The sequence below is a fragment of the Theropithecus gelada genome, chromosome 8 (assembly GCF_003255815.1).
Source record: "Theropithecus gelada isolate Dixy chromosome 8, Tgel_1.0, whole genome shotgun sequence".
In the NCBI taxonomy this organism is placed as follows: domain Eukaryota; kingdom Metazoa; phylum Chordata; class Mammalia; order Primates; family Cercopithecidae; genus Theropithecus; species Theropithecus gelada.
The window spans coordinates 72,945,265-72,961,936 of NC_037676.1; the positions used below are offsets into that span (position 1 = coordinate 72,945,265).

General features: G+C 38.5%; 1 protein-coding gene across 4 annotated transcripts in view; it reads left to right on the plus strand.

Annotated features, from left to right (window-relative positions):
- XKR9 (XK related 9) overlaps positions 1 to 16,672 on the plus strand; it is a 64,430-nt gene that overhangs the window by 32,396 nt on the left and 15,362 nt on the right. For all 4 annotated transcript variants that reach the window (XM_025393551.1, XM_025393553.1, XM_025393552.1 and 1 more), the window contains one exon: positions 9,318 to 9,538. In XM_025393551.1, the coding sequence (XP_025249336.1) occupies positions 9,318 to 9,538 (221 nt within the window). The remainder of the gene's footprint in view (positions 1 to 9,317; positions 9,539 to 16,672) is intronic.

The following is a 16,672-nucleotide window of genomic DNA, read 5'->3' on the forward strand; positions in this document are numbered from 1 at the left end:
TTCAGAATTAGAAAATATTTCTACCTAAAGACACTGGAAATTAAAATGTGTACATTTGTAGGCAACACTATCTGTTTTGTTTTTAACAGACACTTAACATGTGCCAGGTCCTGGTCTAAGCATTTTACATATATTAACTCATTTAATTCTCACAACAACCCAATGAGGGAGGTGTGATGATTGGCCCTATTTTCCAGATGAGGAAACTGAAGCACAGAGAGATTAAACCAGGAAGTAGCAGAGCCAGAATTTGAACCATGGCATTCTGGCATTATTAGAGTCTGCATTCTTAACTACTTTGCTCTGCTACCTCTCTCAGTTTCTGCTGCGTGTAATAATTATGCTCTGGGTATGTTTATACTTGTGAATTTCTCAAGTTTTTCAATAGTATCTGCCCTACTGGATTATAAACCACTTCAAGAACAGTAATCACATACTCTCTACTATGTCAGATACCCAGAAAAGGCTAAAACACAACTTTTCTTAGAAATCTTGCTTATAAATCCTAGGCAGTATTAATCATTTTTTCTTCAGTACTTAGAGTTCAGCGTTTGCCTTTCTGATGAATGACTATTTTTTTTCTGCCTTATACTGCAGCTAGTAGTTTATAGGCTTGGCCCTCCCATTGGGTTGTGAGGTCATTGAGGGTAGAGACCATGCCTTCATCATTTTTGTTGACACTCTTCCCTACCCTGGCATCAGTCCACATTGAGTAAAATAGATCATGTTATTCCAGAACTGTGATGGTAAAAATATGCTTCTTTTTGCCAGACAAAGAATCTTTGCATATCCATATATTTGTCTTGTTTACAATGGGAATACTTTATATTTGTGTTTTACTTTCAGCTTTCCAAAGTCCTTTCATATCTACCATCTATTTATCTTTATGGAAAAAAATGTCATGAGCTTTCATGTATTACTTCAGTAAATATTTCTTGAGCACCTATTATGTGCTGATACTGTTCTGGTTGTTTAGGATATAGCAATGGATAAAACAAAGTCTGTCCTTTCATGTAGATTACATTCTTGTGAGAAGGTAAAGATATAAACCAAAATAAATAATTTGCTAGGTGGTGATAAGTACTTCGAAGAATAATAATATGGGACAAAGGGATAGAATATGGTAGAGAGTACTACTCTAGATGGTATGATCTGGAAGGCATCTATAAGTAAGTAATGTTTGAGTAGAGACCTGAATGAAGTTAAGGAGCAAACTGAAAATATATGAAGTTTAGAAGAGTTCTAGACACAAGAATTAGCAAAGACAAAGGCCTTTAAGTTGAGAAAAACAGCAAGGAGGCCATACTGGAAGTGGGAGAGAAATGAGATGGAAAGGTGGTTGTGGTGGTAGCATATGTGGGAGGTAGATCATGGAGGGCCTTATAACATATGGTAAGGACTTCGGATTTCATTCTAAGTTTGATGAAAATCATTGAAACATTTTCTACCCCAATGAGGAGTGATATCTGAATTATGTTTAAAAAGTTTAATCTGAATGCTGTGTAGGGAATAGCTTATATGGGAAGCAAGAGTAGAATCAGAGAGACCAATTATGAGGCTGTTGAAATAACAGGCCAGAGAGTTGGCTGCCTAAACAAGGGTGGTACTAGTGGAAGTGGTAAGAAGTGTTTAGATTCTGGATATATTTGAAGTTAGAACCAAGAGCCAAGCGAACTTGCTGAGGAATTTTTATAGCGCATGAAAAAAGAGGAGTTGGAATTATTCCCACATTTTTGGTCTGAACAATATTGTGAATGTTATTACCATTTACTGAAATGGGAAACGTTGGCAGAAGGAACAGGTTGAAACAGGGCATATATCACTGCCTTTATTTTATACATGAGGAAACTGAGACATAGATAAAGACTTTTGATAAGCTTTGGGGGTAGAATACTGGTTGCCTTACTGCTAGCCTCAGATTTCTTCTAAATAAATGTTTCAATTTTTTTTGTTATCGATTTTATCTATGGGATGATAACTTGTGTTCACTTTACAATTGTTTGAAAACAAGAGCCTGAACAGGGATATTTCAAGAGTCTTTGAAGTTTTATATATTTTCTGGGATGGTAATGGTCAAAGAGCCTAGCACCTTGTAAGTATTGAGTAATTGTTTTCTAGATTAAATTAAGGGACAATTCAATCTCATTTTCAACCTTGATATTCTCATAAGGGAAATTATCTGTGTTGTAGTTCAGATCAATTGCATGAATGGAAAATTGCAGTTTGTCTTTCAGAAAGTAGTGATTAAGACTGGAAATAATAAGATCTGGGTTTGGACCCTGTGTCTACCCCTTACTATCTCTGTAACTTTCAGCACATCACTCTATCTTTCTCAGCTTTAGTTTTTCCATCTGTGAAATGGAATAATGCCTACTTTTCTCACATAATTATTGTAAAGATGAAATGAGATTATGTATACTTAATAGAACTACCACACAACCGGCACATGAAACATGCAATAAAGGTTTACAGGGTCTGAATCTCAATAAAGCCACTATGAGATATTCACAAAAAATCTGTAGTAGAGAGAGTTTGTGGAAGAATTGTGTACTAAAAACACATATTCCTGAGGTGGGGTGACAACATGGCCGAATAGGAACAGCTCCAGCCTCCAGCTCCCAGCGTGAGTGACAGAAGACGGGTGATTTCTGCATTTCCAACTGAGGTACCGGGTTCATCTCACTGGGGCATGTCGGACAGTCGGTGCAGGACAGTGGGTGCAGCCCAGCGAGCGAGAGCTGAAGCAGGGCGAGGCATCACCTCATCCGGGAAGCGCAAGGGGAAAGGGAATTCCTTTTCCTAGTCAAGGGAAACTGTGACACACAACACCTGGAAAATCAGGTCACTCCCACCCTAATACTGCACTTTAGCAAGGGTCTTAGCAAACGGCACATCAGGAGATTATATCCCATGCCTGACTCGGAGGGTCCCATGCCCACAAAGCCTCCCTCATTCCTAGCATAGCAATTTGAAATCTAACTGCAGGGCGGCATTGAGGCTGGGGGAGGGGCGCCTGCCATTGCTGAGGCTTAAGTAGGTAAACAAAGCTGCTGGGAAGCTCGAACTGGGTGGAGCCCACTGCAGCTCAAGGAGGCCTGCCTGCCTCTGTACATTCCACCTCTGGGGACAGGGCATAGCTAAACAAAAAGCAGCAGAAACCTCTGCAGATGTAAATGTCCCTGTCTGACAGCTTTGAAGAGAGTAGTGATTCTTCCAGCACAGAGGTTGAGATCTGAGAATGGACAGACTACCTGCTCAAGTGGGTCCCTGATCCCCTGAGTAGCCTAACTGGGAGAGCCTAACTGGGCGTAGCCTAACTGGAGTGGACCTCAAGCAAACTCCAACAGATCTGCAGCTGAGGGTCCTGACAGTTAGAAGGAAAACTAACAAACAGAAAGGACATCCACACCAAAACCCCATCTGTACGTCACCATCATCAAAGACCAAAGGTAGATAAAACCACAAAGATGGGTAAAAAGTAGTACAGAAAAGCTGAAAATTAAAAAAATCAGAATGCCTCTCCCCCTCAAAGGAACGCAGCTCCTCGCCAACAATGGAACAAAGCTGAACAGAGAATGACTTTGATGAGTTGAGAGAAGGCTTCAGCCGATCAAACTTCTGAGACCTAAAGGAGGAACTACGAACCCAGTGCAAAGAAACTAAAAACCTCGAAAAAAGATTTGATGAATGAATAACTAGAATAACCAACGCAGAGAAGTCCATAAACGACCTGATAGAGATGAAAACCATGACACGAGAACTACGTGACAAATTTACAAGCTTCAATAACCGACTCGATCAACTGGAAGAAAGAGTATCAGTGATTGAAGATCAAATGAATGAAGTGAAGTGAGAAAAGTTTAGAGAAAAAAGAGTAAAAAGAAATGAACAAAGCCTCCAAGAAATATGGGACTAAGTGAAAAGACCAAATCTACATCTGATTGGTGTACCTGAAAGTGCTGGGGAGAATGGAACCAAGTTGGAACACACTCTGCAGGATGTTATCCGGGAGAACTTTCCCAACCTAGCAAGGCAGGGCAACATTAAAATTCAGGAAATACAGAGAATGCCACAAAGATACTCCTCGAGGAGAGCAACTCCAAGACACGTAATTGTCAGATTCACCAAAGTTGAAATGAAGGAAAAAATGTTAAGGGCAGCCAGAGAGAAAGGTCGGATTAACCACAAAGGGAAGCCCATCAGACTAACAGCAGATTTCTCGGCAGAAACTCTACAAGCCAGAATAGAAAGGGGGCCAATATTCAACATTCTTAAAGAAAAGAACTTTCACCCCAGATTTTCATATCCAGCCAAAGTAAGTTCCATATGTGAAGGAGAAATAAAATCCTTTACAGACAAGCAAATGCTGAGAGATTTTGTCACCACCAGGCCTGCCCTACAAGAGATCCTGAAGGAAGCACTAAACATGAAAAGGAACAACAGGTATCAGCCGTTGCAAAAACATGCAAAATTGTAAAGACTATCAATGCTAGGAAGAAACTGCAACTAATGAGCAAAATGACCAGCTAACATCATAATGACGGGATCAAGTTCACACATAACAATATTAGCCTTAAATGTAAATGGGCTAAATGCTTCAATTAAAAGACACAGACTGGCAAATTGGATAAAGAGTCAAGACCCATCAGTTTGCTGTATTCAGGAGACCCATCTCATGTGCAGAGACACACATAGCTCAAAACAAAGGGATGGAGGAAGATTTACCAAGCAAATGGAAAACAAAAAAAGGCAAGGGTTGCAGTCCTAGTCTCTGATAAAACAGACTTTAAACCAACAAAGAAGCCATCCCATTACTGGGGATATACCCAAAGGATTATAAATCATGCTGCTATAAAGACACATGCACACGTATGTTCATTGCGGCACTATTAACAATAGCAAAGACTTGGAATCAACCCAAATGTCCATCAGTGACAGACTGGATTAAGAAAATGTGGCACATATACACCATGGAATACTATGCAGCCATAAAAAAGGATGAGTTTGTGTCCTTTGTAGGGACATGGATGCAGCTGGAAACCATCATTCTTAGCAAACTATCACAAGAACAGAAAACCAAACACCACATGTTCTCACTCATAGGTGGGAACTGAACAATGAGATCACTTGGACTCGGGAAGGGGGACATCACACACTGGGGCCTATTATGGGGAGGGGGGAGGGGGGAGGGATTGCATTGGGAGTTATACCTGATGTAAATGACGAGTAGTTGGGTGCTGACGAGTTGATGGGTGCAGCACAGCAACATGGCACAAGTATACATATGTAACAAACCTGCACGTTATGCACATGTACTCTAGAACTTAAAGTATAATAATAATTAAAAAAAAAAAGAAAAAAAAAAAAAGAGTGAGAAACCACTTGGTGTTCAAAGAAAAAAAAAAAAAACAAAACAAACAAACAAAGATCAAAAGAGACAAAGAAGGCCATTACATAATGGTAAAGGGATCAATTCAAGAAGAAGAGCTAACTATCCTAAATATATATGCACCCAATATAGGAGCACCCAGATTCATAAAGCAAGTCTTAGAGGCTTACAAAGAGACTTAGACTCCCACATAATAATAATGGTAGACTTTAACACCCCACTGTCAACATTAGACAGATCAATGGGTCAGAGAGTTAACAAGGATGTCCAGGAACTGAACTCAACTCTGCACCAAGCGAACCTAATAGACATCTACGGAACTCTCCACCCTAAATCAAGAGAATATACATTCTTCTCAGCACCACATCTCACTTATTCCAAAACTGACCACATAGTTGGAAGTAAAGCACTCCTCAGCAAATATAAAAGAACAGAAATTATAACAAAGTGTCTCTCAGACCACAGCACAATCAAACTAGAACTCAGGACTAAGAAACTCAGTCAAAACCGCTCAACTACGTGGAAACTGAACAACCTGCTCCTGAATGACTACTAGTACATAATGAAATGAGGGCAGAAATAAAGATGTTCTTTGAAACCAGTGAGAACAAAGATACAACATACCAGAATCTCTGGGACACATTTAAAGAGGTGTGTAGAGGGAAATTTATAGCACTGAATGCCCACAAGAGAAAGCAGGAAAGATCTAAAATTGACACCCTAACATCACAATTAAAAGAACTAGAGAAGCAAGAGCAAACACATTCAAAAGCTAGCAGAAGGCAAGAAATAACCAAGATCAGAGCAGAATTGAAGGAGATAGAGACACAAAAAACCCTTAAAAAAAATCAGTGAATCCAGGAGCTGGTTTTTTGAAAAGATCAACAAAATTGATAGACTGCTAGCAAGACTAATAAAGAAGAAAAGAGAGAAGAATCAAATAGACGCAATAAAAACTGATAAAGGGGATATCACCACTGACCCCACAGAAATACAAACTACCATCAGAGAATACTATAAACACCTCTACAGAAATAAACTAGAAAACCTAGAAGAAATGGATAAATTCCTGGACACGTACACTCTCCCAAGACTAAACCAGGAAGAAGTTGAGTCCCTGAATAGATCAATAGCAGGCTCTGAAATTGAGGCAATAATTAATAGCCTACCTACCAAAAAAAGTCCAGGACCAGATGGATTCACAGCTGAATTCTACCAGAGGTACAAGGAGGAGCTGGTACCATTCCTTCTGAAACTATTCCAATCAATAGAAAAAGAGGGAATCCTCCCTAACTCATTTTATGAGACCAGCATCATCCTGATACCAAAGCCTGGGAGAGACACAATAAAAAAAGAGAATTTTAGACCTTGATGAATTTTAGAACCTTGTTGAATATCCTTGATGAACATCGATTTGAAAATCCTCAATAAAATACTGGCAAACCAAATCCAGCAGCACATCAAAAACCATATCCACCTTGATCAGGATGGCTTCATCCCTGGGATGGAAGGCTGGTTCAACACATGCAAATCAATAAACATAATCCATCACATAAACAGAACGAAAGACAAAAACCACATGATTATCTCAATAGATGCAGAAAAGGCCTTTGACAAAATTCAACAGCCCCTCATGCTAAAAACTCTCAGTAAACTAGGTATTGATGGAATGTATCTCAAAGTAATGAGCTATTTATGACAAACCCACAGTCAATATCATACAATATGGGCAAAAACTGGACGCATTCCTCTTAAAAACTGGCACAAGACAGGGATGCCCTATCTCACCACTCCTATTCAACATAGTGTTGGAAGTTCTGGCCAGGGCAATCAGGCAAGAGAAAGAAATAAAGGGTATTCAATTAGGAAAAGAAGAAATCAAATTGTCCCTGTTTGCAGATGACTTTATTGTATATTTAGAAAATCCCATCATCTCAGCCCAAAATCTCCTCAAGCTGATAAGCAACTTCAGCAATGTCTCAGAATACAAAACCAATGTGCAAAAATCACAAGCATTCTTATACACCAATAACAAAGAGATCCAAATCATGAATGAACTCCCAGTCACAATTGCTTCAAAGAGAATAAAATACCTATACCTAGGAATCCAACTTACAAGGGATGTGAAGGACCTCTTCAAGGAGAACTACAAACCACTGCTCAATGAAATAAAAGAGGACACAAACAGATGGAAGAACATTCCATGCTCTTGGATAGGAAGAATCAATATTGTGAAAATGGCCATACTGCCCAAGGTAATTTATAGATTCAATGCCATCCCCATTAAGCTACCAATGACTTTCTTCACAGAATTGGAAAAAAACTACTTTAAAGTTCATATGGAACCAAAAAAGAGCCCTCATTGCCAAGACAATCCTAAGCCAAAAGAACAAAGCTGGAGGCATCATGCTACCTGACTTCAAACTATACTACAAGGCTACAGTAACCAAAACAGCATGGTACTGGTACCAAAACAGAGATACAGACCAATGGAACAGAACAGAGCCCTCAGAAATAATACCACACATCTACAACCATCTAACCTTTGACAAACCTGACAAAAACAAGCAATGGGGAAAGGATTCCCTATTTAATAAATGGTGCTGGGAAAACTGGCTAGACATATGTAGAAAGCTGAAACTGGATCCCTTCCTTACTCCTTATACAAAAATTAATTCAAGATGGATTCATGACTTAAATGTTAGACCTAAAACCATAAAAACCCTAGAGGAAAACCTAGGCAATACCATTCAGGACATAGGCATGGGCAAGGACTTTATGTCTAAAACACCAAAAGCAATGGCAACAAAAGCCAAAATTGACAAATGGGATCTAATTAAACTAAAGAGCTTCTGCACAGCAAAAGAAACTACAATCAGAGTGAACAGGCAACCTAAAGAATGGAAGAAAATTTTTGCAATCTACTCATCTGACAAAGGCCTAATATCCAGAACCTACAAAGAACACAGACAAATTTACAAGAAAAAAACAACCCCATCAAAAACTGGGCAAAGGATATGAACAGACACTTCTCAAAAGAAGACATTTATGCAGCCAAGAGAGACATGAAAAAATGCTCATCATCATTGGTCATCAGAGAAATGCAAATCAAAACCACAATGAGATACCATCTTATACCAGTTAGAATGGTGATCATTAAAACTCAGGAAACAACAGATGCTAGAGAGGATATGGGGAAATAGGAATACTTTTACACTGTTGGTGGGAGTGTAAACTAGTTCAACCATTGTGGAAGACAGTGTGGTGATTCCTTAGGGATCTAGAAATAGAAATACCATTTAACCCAGCCATCCCATTACTGGGTATATACCCAAAGGATTATAAATCATGTTGCTATAAAGACACATGCACACGTATGTTTATTGTGGCACTATTCACAATAGCAAAGACTTGGAATCAACCCAAATGTCCATCAATGGCAGACTGGATTAAGAAAATATAGCACATATACACCATGGAATACTATGCTGCCATAAAAAAGGATGAGTTCATGTCCTTTGTAGGGACATGGGTGCAGCTAGAAACCATCATTCTCAGCAAACTATCGCAAGAAGAGAAAACCAAACACCGCATGTTCTCACTCATAGGTGGGAATTGAGCAATGAGATCACTTGGACACAGGAAGGGGAACATCACACACCAGGGCCTGTTGTGGGGTGGGGGGAGGGGGGAGGGATAGCATTAGGAGATATATCTAATGTAAATGATGAGTTAATGGGTGCAGCACACCAACATGGCACATGTATACATATGTAACAAACCTGCACGTTGTGCACATGTACCCTAGAACATAAAGTATAATAATAAAAAAAACCCATATATTCCTTTTCCCAAATTATTATGTGTATTAACAGACATGTTATAAAGAATATAAGACTAAAGAAAAATGTTTATGTTTACTTTATAGGTATTGGTTTGCCTTGAAAAGGGGTTACCATGCAGCTTTTACGTATGACAGCAATACTACTAACTTCATGGAAGAACAAATCGATCTACATAAAGAAGTTATAGATAGAGTGACTGATTTGAGCATGCTCAGACTATTTGAGACCTACCTGGAAGGCTGCCCACAACTTATTCTTCAACTCTACATTCTTCTGGAGCATGGACAAGCGAATTTCAGTCAGTGTAAGTTTTTCTTAACTCCTTGTGTTAGATGGATGCCACTGAGACCTTATGTCAACTATATAAATCTTTGGCTGACTTTAGAAATTTTTAATACTTCAAAAATCATTTATTCTTTTGAAAAGGAAGTACGGTAATATGGTTGAAATATCAAAAAATATATGGATATATACTGTATCCATCTGCCCAGAAAGAAAACTACTATTGTTAGTTATTTGATGATTCCTTCAGAAAAGTTTTTAAAGCATATGTCCTTTTTTTTTCTTTTTTCCTTAACACAAATGGTAACATAAAATAAAAACTGTCTTTGTTTTTTGTGCCTCATAGTATATCTTGGAGATCCGTTCATATTAGTACAGAAAAATTTCCCACATTCATTTTTATTTTCTGCATTGTGTTGCAAATTATGAATGTACCATAATTTATTTAACAAGCTCCCTATTTGTGTTAATTTAGGTTGTTTCTTATATTTAACCATTGAAAAAATGCTGCAACGAGTAATCTTATGCATAAATCACTTGCATGTAAAAAATATATCCATTGGGTAAATTCCCAGAAGTGGAATTACTGGGTAAAAGTGTAAATACTAAAAAACTAATGAATGTTTTACAAGTTGGCCAATGTGTTTGCTGTTTTACAGTAGATTTGCTCGTTAAGGTAAAAATGTTCATTTTTTAAAGAAAAGTTTATTTCTATCTTCCTTTTTGAAAAGTCCTTTTATAGATAATTAACTTGAGATGTTAAAAAACGATTTATTTGCTAAATAATAGTCCCAAATTGCATTAATGACTAGGGTTCAATTTATTCTGGGATTCATTTCAGGGAGTAAGATTGTTATCTTCCCTGGAGTTCTTGCTGTCCTAGACTCACACGTGATATCAGTTAAACAGTGTCTCTGTTCCCATTTTCTTTTAAACCTCTAGTACATAGCCCCTTCTAATATTTTTACCTTTACTTTGATTGTTAGGAAGACACAAAATGATTGTGTGTATGAGATCTCTATTGTGTATGAGATCTTTTTTTTTTTGATGCAAATAATTCATGGGTTGGGTTCTATGTGATGCAGAACCCTTAACAGTTCTTTGTTATATAGTTCTGAAGTTAGAAGTTCAAAATGTAGACCTTACAGCCTGTATTATGGGAGATCTCATGATGATTCCCAAGGATACATAGCATCTGGACTATCTATGAGATCCAGTGATAGCTATCTTTATGTTCAGTTTTCATCTATATAGTTTCTTATTGAAGTAGGAAATTGAGATAAGTTATTCAAAAATAGCATAAAATGAGATATAATTCAATTGTCTAACAATAGAGAAATTAGTAAATAAATTATTGTAGGCTGTTAATATGGAACATTATGTAGCCACTAGAGTGTTTACAAAGAACTTTTAATGACACAAGAAAGCGATTATAACATAGAATGTAGCCAAAAAACAGTTTATAAAATTTTCTGCCAGCACATTTTTAAGGTTACAAAGAGATTATTATATAGAAAAATATCTGGAAGAAAATATGCAAAATGTTAAGTGTGTCTGCTTCTGGGTGGAGGAATTATGAATGATTGTTTTCATTTAAAAAATACTTTTCTGAATTTCCAAATTTTCTGTAGTAACTATGTACAAAATTATGTTATATGAATTCTGAAATTAAATCAGTAACAAAAAACCTACCAACCAGAAAAAACCTTAGACCAAATGGATTCATAGCTGAATGCTATCAGATGTATAAAAAAGAGCTGGTATCAATTCTACTGAAACTATTCCAAAAAATTGAGGCGGGAATCTTCCCTAATTTATTCTCTGAGGTCAGCATCATTTTGATGCCAAAACCTGGCAGTGACACAAGAAAAAAAGAAACTCCAGGCCAATATCCTTGATGAACATAGACACAAAATTCCTCAACAAAGTGCTGTGATTACGGCGTGAGCCACCGCACGCAACCTACAATCATTTTGTAGTTTTTGTCACGAGATCTTTGCCAAGGCCTATGTCCAGAATGGTATTTCCTAGATTTTCTTCTAGAGTTTTATAATTTTACATTTTATGTTTAAGTTTTTAATCCATCTTGAGTTGATTTTGTATATGGTAAAAGCAAGGGGTCCAGTCTCAGTGTTCTAAATATGGCTAGCCTGTTATCCCAGTACCATTTATTGCATAGACAGTCCTTTCCCTGTTGATGTCTTATTTAGTGAACATGGGAGTTCTCTACTTTCTTCACTGATGTCGGTACTTAATGCCAAATAAATTAATAAAAATCTCTGAATTAATAAGTACAGAATTAAGAATAATGTCATTGGACAAAGTTATTTTAGACTGAGGAAAAGGCATAACAAAGGCATAGTTTGACAATGGCACAAATTTAGTTTGAACAGAGTGTAAGATACAGGTTAGGGCAGCAATATGATAGAAAAAATGTTAGAAGCAGGTAGGAAAGTGGGAAATTGGCAAAAATGTCAAATAATAGTGTCAACTAGATGAGAATAGACTATCGTGCCCTCACATTAGGAATGAAAGACCTGTTGACATCTGAAAGACAATTTAGTGAATAAATGTTAAGATCAGGTGCACTGCCTTGGAATCCTAGCTCCGCCACTCACTAATCATACATATTGAAGCAAATCATGTAAACATTTCCCCTATGCTTAAACTAAATGTAGTCTCAACTTAGTTTCCCTAGCCACATCCCCAAAATGCCCACAGTCACTTGAACATACTAGGGGAATATGTGAGAGAAAGTAAGCAAGAGTAGAAAGAGACAGGGAATTTAATCAACTGCAATTAAAATGTCTTATTTTTGCAAATTTTATAAAAATACGTGACAAAGTGAACACATGAGGCTTTGCTAGGGTTGGAAGGAGACTGGGCAAGTAAGAGTCCCTGAAATTTTAGCTTCACCATCTTATTGATATATTCATCTTTGAGGTAACAATATTGATTAGCCTTAAACTTTGATATGCTTAATATTCATGTTATGATTTCTAGAGAAATCACCAAAGAATAAAAACAGGGCATATCATTAAAGGATATGAGTTATTAGATTGAAAGAGTGAATAAAAATAGCTCACATCAAGCACATCATTATATCATTTCAGAGAAGCAAAGAAAGATGATTCTAGAAGATTTGAGAGGAAAAAAAAGGTAATGTACTAAAGATAGAAAAACTGAATGGCATGAAATTTTTAACCATAACAGTGAAATTAAAACATAATAGAACAGTAAGTTTAAGGTTTCAATGGAAAACTTTTTTTTTTTATTTTGAATTCTATTTCTAGCAAAACTGTATCAAGTATGAGGGTAGAATTAGGATGTTTGAGATATACAAAGTCTCAAAAAATTTTGCTTCTGAGAAATTTTTTTCTGGAAGGCCTGACAAAAGTTTAATCAAAACGTGAGAGTAAACCAAGAAAGATGATAGGAGAACAAGGAAATAGGAAGGCAATGTAGAAGAGAGGTGAAGGGAAGTTGCAGGAAGATTGGAAGCAAGACTTAAGAGCAACTGGCTTAGAGCGGGAGGATAGTGTTCTAAAAAACCAGAAAAATAAAGAACTAGTAGATGTATATAGAAGAGTTTTATTAATTAATTTGAAGATTTTGCTAAGAAATAATTATAGGGTTATGGAAACTAACCAAGTAGGGAAACAAGGCAATTGTCAACTCCAGGAATAATGAAACATTTTAAAAGAAAGGAAATATAGTGTGTGTTTTTTTTTTTTTTTTTGAAAAGTAAGCAATAAAAACACTGCACTTATGTAGTTATAACAATGTGTATTAGTTCATTCTCATGTTGCTATCAAGAACTGCCTGAGACTGGGTAATTTATAAAGGAAAGAGGTTTAATTGACTCACAGTTCTGCAGTGCTGTGGTGGGGGGTCCTCAGGAAACTTACAAACATGGCAGAAGGGGAAGCAAACATATCCTTTTTCACATGGTGACAGGAAGAATGAGAGCTGAATGAAGGGGGAAGCCCCTTATAAAACCGTCAGGTCTTGTGAGAACTTACTATCATGAGAATAGCATGGGGGAAACTGCCCCTGTGATTGAGTTACGTCTACTGTGTCGTTTCCATGACATGTGGAGCTTATAGGATTACAATTCAAGATGAGATTTGGGTGGGGACACAAAGCCAAACCATATCATTCCTCTCCTGGCATCTCCCGAATCTCATGTCCTCATACTTCAAAACACAATCCTGCCCTTTCCAGCAGTCCCTCAAAATGTTAGCTCATCCCAGCTTTAACCTAAAAGTCCAAGTCTGAAGTCTCATCTGAGACAAGGCAAGTCCCTTCCACCTATGATCCTGTGAAATCAACAGCAAGTTAGTTACTTCCTAGATACAATGTGGGTACAGGCATTGAGTAAATACACCCATTCCAAATGGGAGAATTTGGCCAAAACAAAGGGGCAACAGTCCCCATGCAAGTCTGAAATCCAGTGGGGCAGTCAAATCTTCAAGCTCTGAAATGATCCCCTTTGACTTCATGTCTCAGATTCAGGTCATGCTGATGCGAGAGGTGGACGCCTATGGCCTTTGGCAGCTCTGCCCCTGTGGCTTTGCAGGGTACGTCCCCACTCCAGGCTACTTTCCTGGGCTGGCGTTGAGCGTCTGTGGCTTTTCCAGGTGCCCTGTGCAAGCTGTTGGTGGAGATACCATTCTGAGGTCTGGAGGATGGTGGCTCTCTTTTCACAGCTCCATTAGGCAGTGCCTCAGTGGGGACCTTGTGTGTGGGCTCCAACCCCACATTTCCCTTCTGCACTGCCATAGCAGTGGTTCTCAGTTAGGGATCCACCCCTGCAGCAAACTTCTGCCTGGAAGCCAAGGCATTTCCATACATCCTCTAAAATCTAGGTGGAGGTTTCCAAATCTCATTTCTTGACTTCTGTGCTTCTGCAGGCCCAGTACCACTTATAAGGTGCCAAGGCCTGGGACTTGCACCCTCTGAAGCAATGGCTTAAGCTTTACATTGGCCCCTTTTAGCTATAGTTAGAGCTGAAACAACTGGGATGCAGGAAACCGTGTCCTGAGGCTACACAGAGCACGGGGGTCCTGGGTCCAGCCTACAAAACCATTTTTTCATCTTAGGCCTCCAAGTCTGTGATAGAAGGGGCTGCAGTAAAGGTCTCTGGAATGCTCTGGAGACATTTTTCCCATTGTCTTGGTGATTAACATTTGACTGCCTATTACTTACACAAATTCTGCAGTGTGCTTGAATGTCTGTTCAGAAAATTGATTTTTCTTTTTTTACAGCATTGTCAGGCTGCAAATTTTCCAACCTTTTATGCTCTGTCACCTCTTGAATGCTTTGCTGCTTAGAAATTTCTTCCACCAGAAACCCTAAATCATCTCTCTGAAGTTCAAAATCCCACAGATGTCTAGGACAGGGGCAAAATGCTGCCAGTCTCTTTGCAAAGCAAGAGTAATCTTTATTCCGGTTCCCTCCAAATTCCTCATCTCCATCTGAGACCACCTCATCCTGGACTTTATTGTCCATATCACTATCAGAATTTTGGTCAAAGGCGTTCAACAAGTCTCTAGGAAGTTCCAAACTTTCCCACATCTTCCAGTTTTCTGAGTCCTTCAATTCTCCAGGAAGTTGCAAACTATTCCACATTTTCCTGTCTTCTTCTGAGCCCTCCAAACTGTTCCAACCTCAGCCTGTTACCCAGTTCCAAACTCGATTCCACATTTTTGGGTATCTTTGTTTATTTTATTTTATTTATTTATTTATTTATTTATTTATTTATTTATTTATTTATTGAGACGGAGTCTCTCTTTGTCACCCAGGCTGGAGTGCAGTGGCCGGATCTCAGCTCACTGCAAGCTCCACCTCCCGGGTTTACGCCATTCTCCTGCCTCAGCCTCCCGAGTAGCTGGGACTACAGGCGCCCGCCACCTCGCCCGGCTAGTTTTTTGTATTTTTTAGTAGAGACGGGGTTTCACCGTGTTAGCCAGGATGGTCTCGATCTCCTGACCTCGTGATCCGCCCGTCTCGGCCTCCCAAAGTGCTGGGATTACAGGCTTGAGCCACCGCGCCCGGCCTATTTTTTTTGTTTTACTTTAAGTTCTGGGATACTTGTGCAGAATGTGCAGGTTTGTTACGTAGGTATACATGTGCCATGTTGGTTTGCTGCACCTATTATCCCATCGTCTAGGTTTTAAGCCCCGCATGCATTAGCTGTTTGTCCTGATGCTCTTGCCCCCTTGCCCCTGATACCCCAACAGGCCCCAGTGTGTGATGATCCCCTCCCTGTGTCCATGTGTTCTCATTGTTCAACTCCCAATTATGAGTGAGAACATGGGGTGTTTGGATTTCCCTTCCTGTGTTAGTTTGCTGAGAATGATGGTTGTTAGTTTGCTGAGAATGATGGTTTCCAGCTTCATCCATGTCCCTGCAAAGGACATGAACTCATTCTTTTTTATGGCTGCATAGTATTCCATGGCATATATGGGCCACATTTTCTTTATCCAGTCTATCATTGATGAGCATTTGGGTTGGTTCCAAGTTTTTGCTGTAGGAAATAGTGCTGCAATAAACATATATGTGAATGTCTTTATAGTAGAATGATTTATAATCCTTTGGGTATACACCCAGTAATGGGATTGCTGGGTCAAATGATATTTCTAGTTCTAGATCCTTGAGGAATCACCACTCTGTCCAAAATAGTTGAACTAATTTAGACTCCCACCAACAGTGTAAAAGTGTTCCTATTTCTCCATATCCTCTCCAGCATCTGTTGTTTCTTGACTTTTTAATGGTCACCATTCTAACTGGTGTGAGTTGGTATCTCATTGTGGTTTTGATTTGCACTTCTCTAATGACCATTATGATGAATTTTTTTTTTCATATGTTTGTTGGCCACATAAATGTCTTCTTTTGAGAAGTGTCTGTTCATATCCTTCACCCACTTTTTGATGGGGTTGTTTTTTTTCTTGTAAATTTAAGTTTCTTGTAGATTCTGGATATTAGCCCTTTGTCAGATGGATAGATTGCAAAAATTTTCTCCCATTCTGTAAGTTTCCGGTTCACTCTGATGATAGTTTCTTTTGCTGTGCAGAGCCTCTTTAGTTTAATTAGATCCCATTTGTCAATTTTGGCTTTTATAGCAATTGCTTTTGGTGTTTTAGTCATGAAGTCC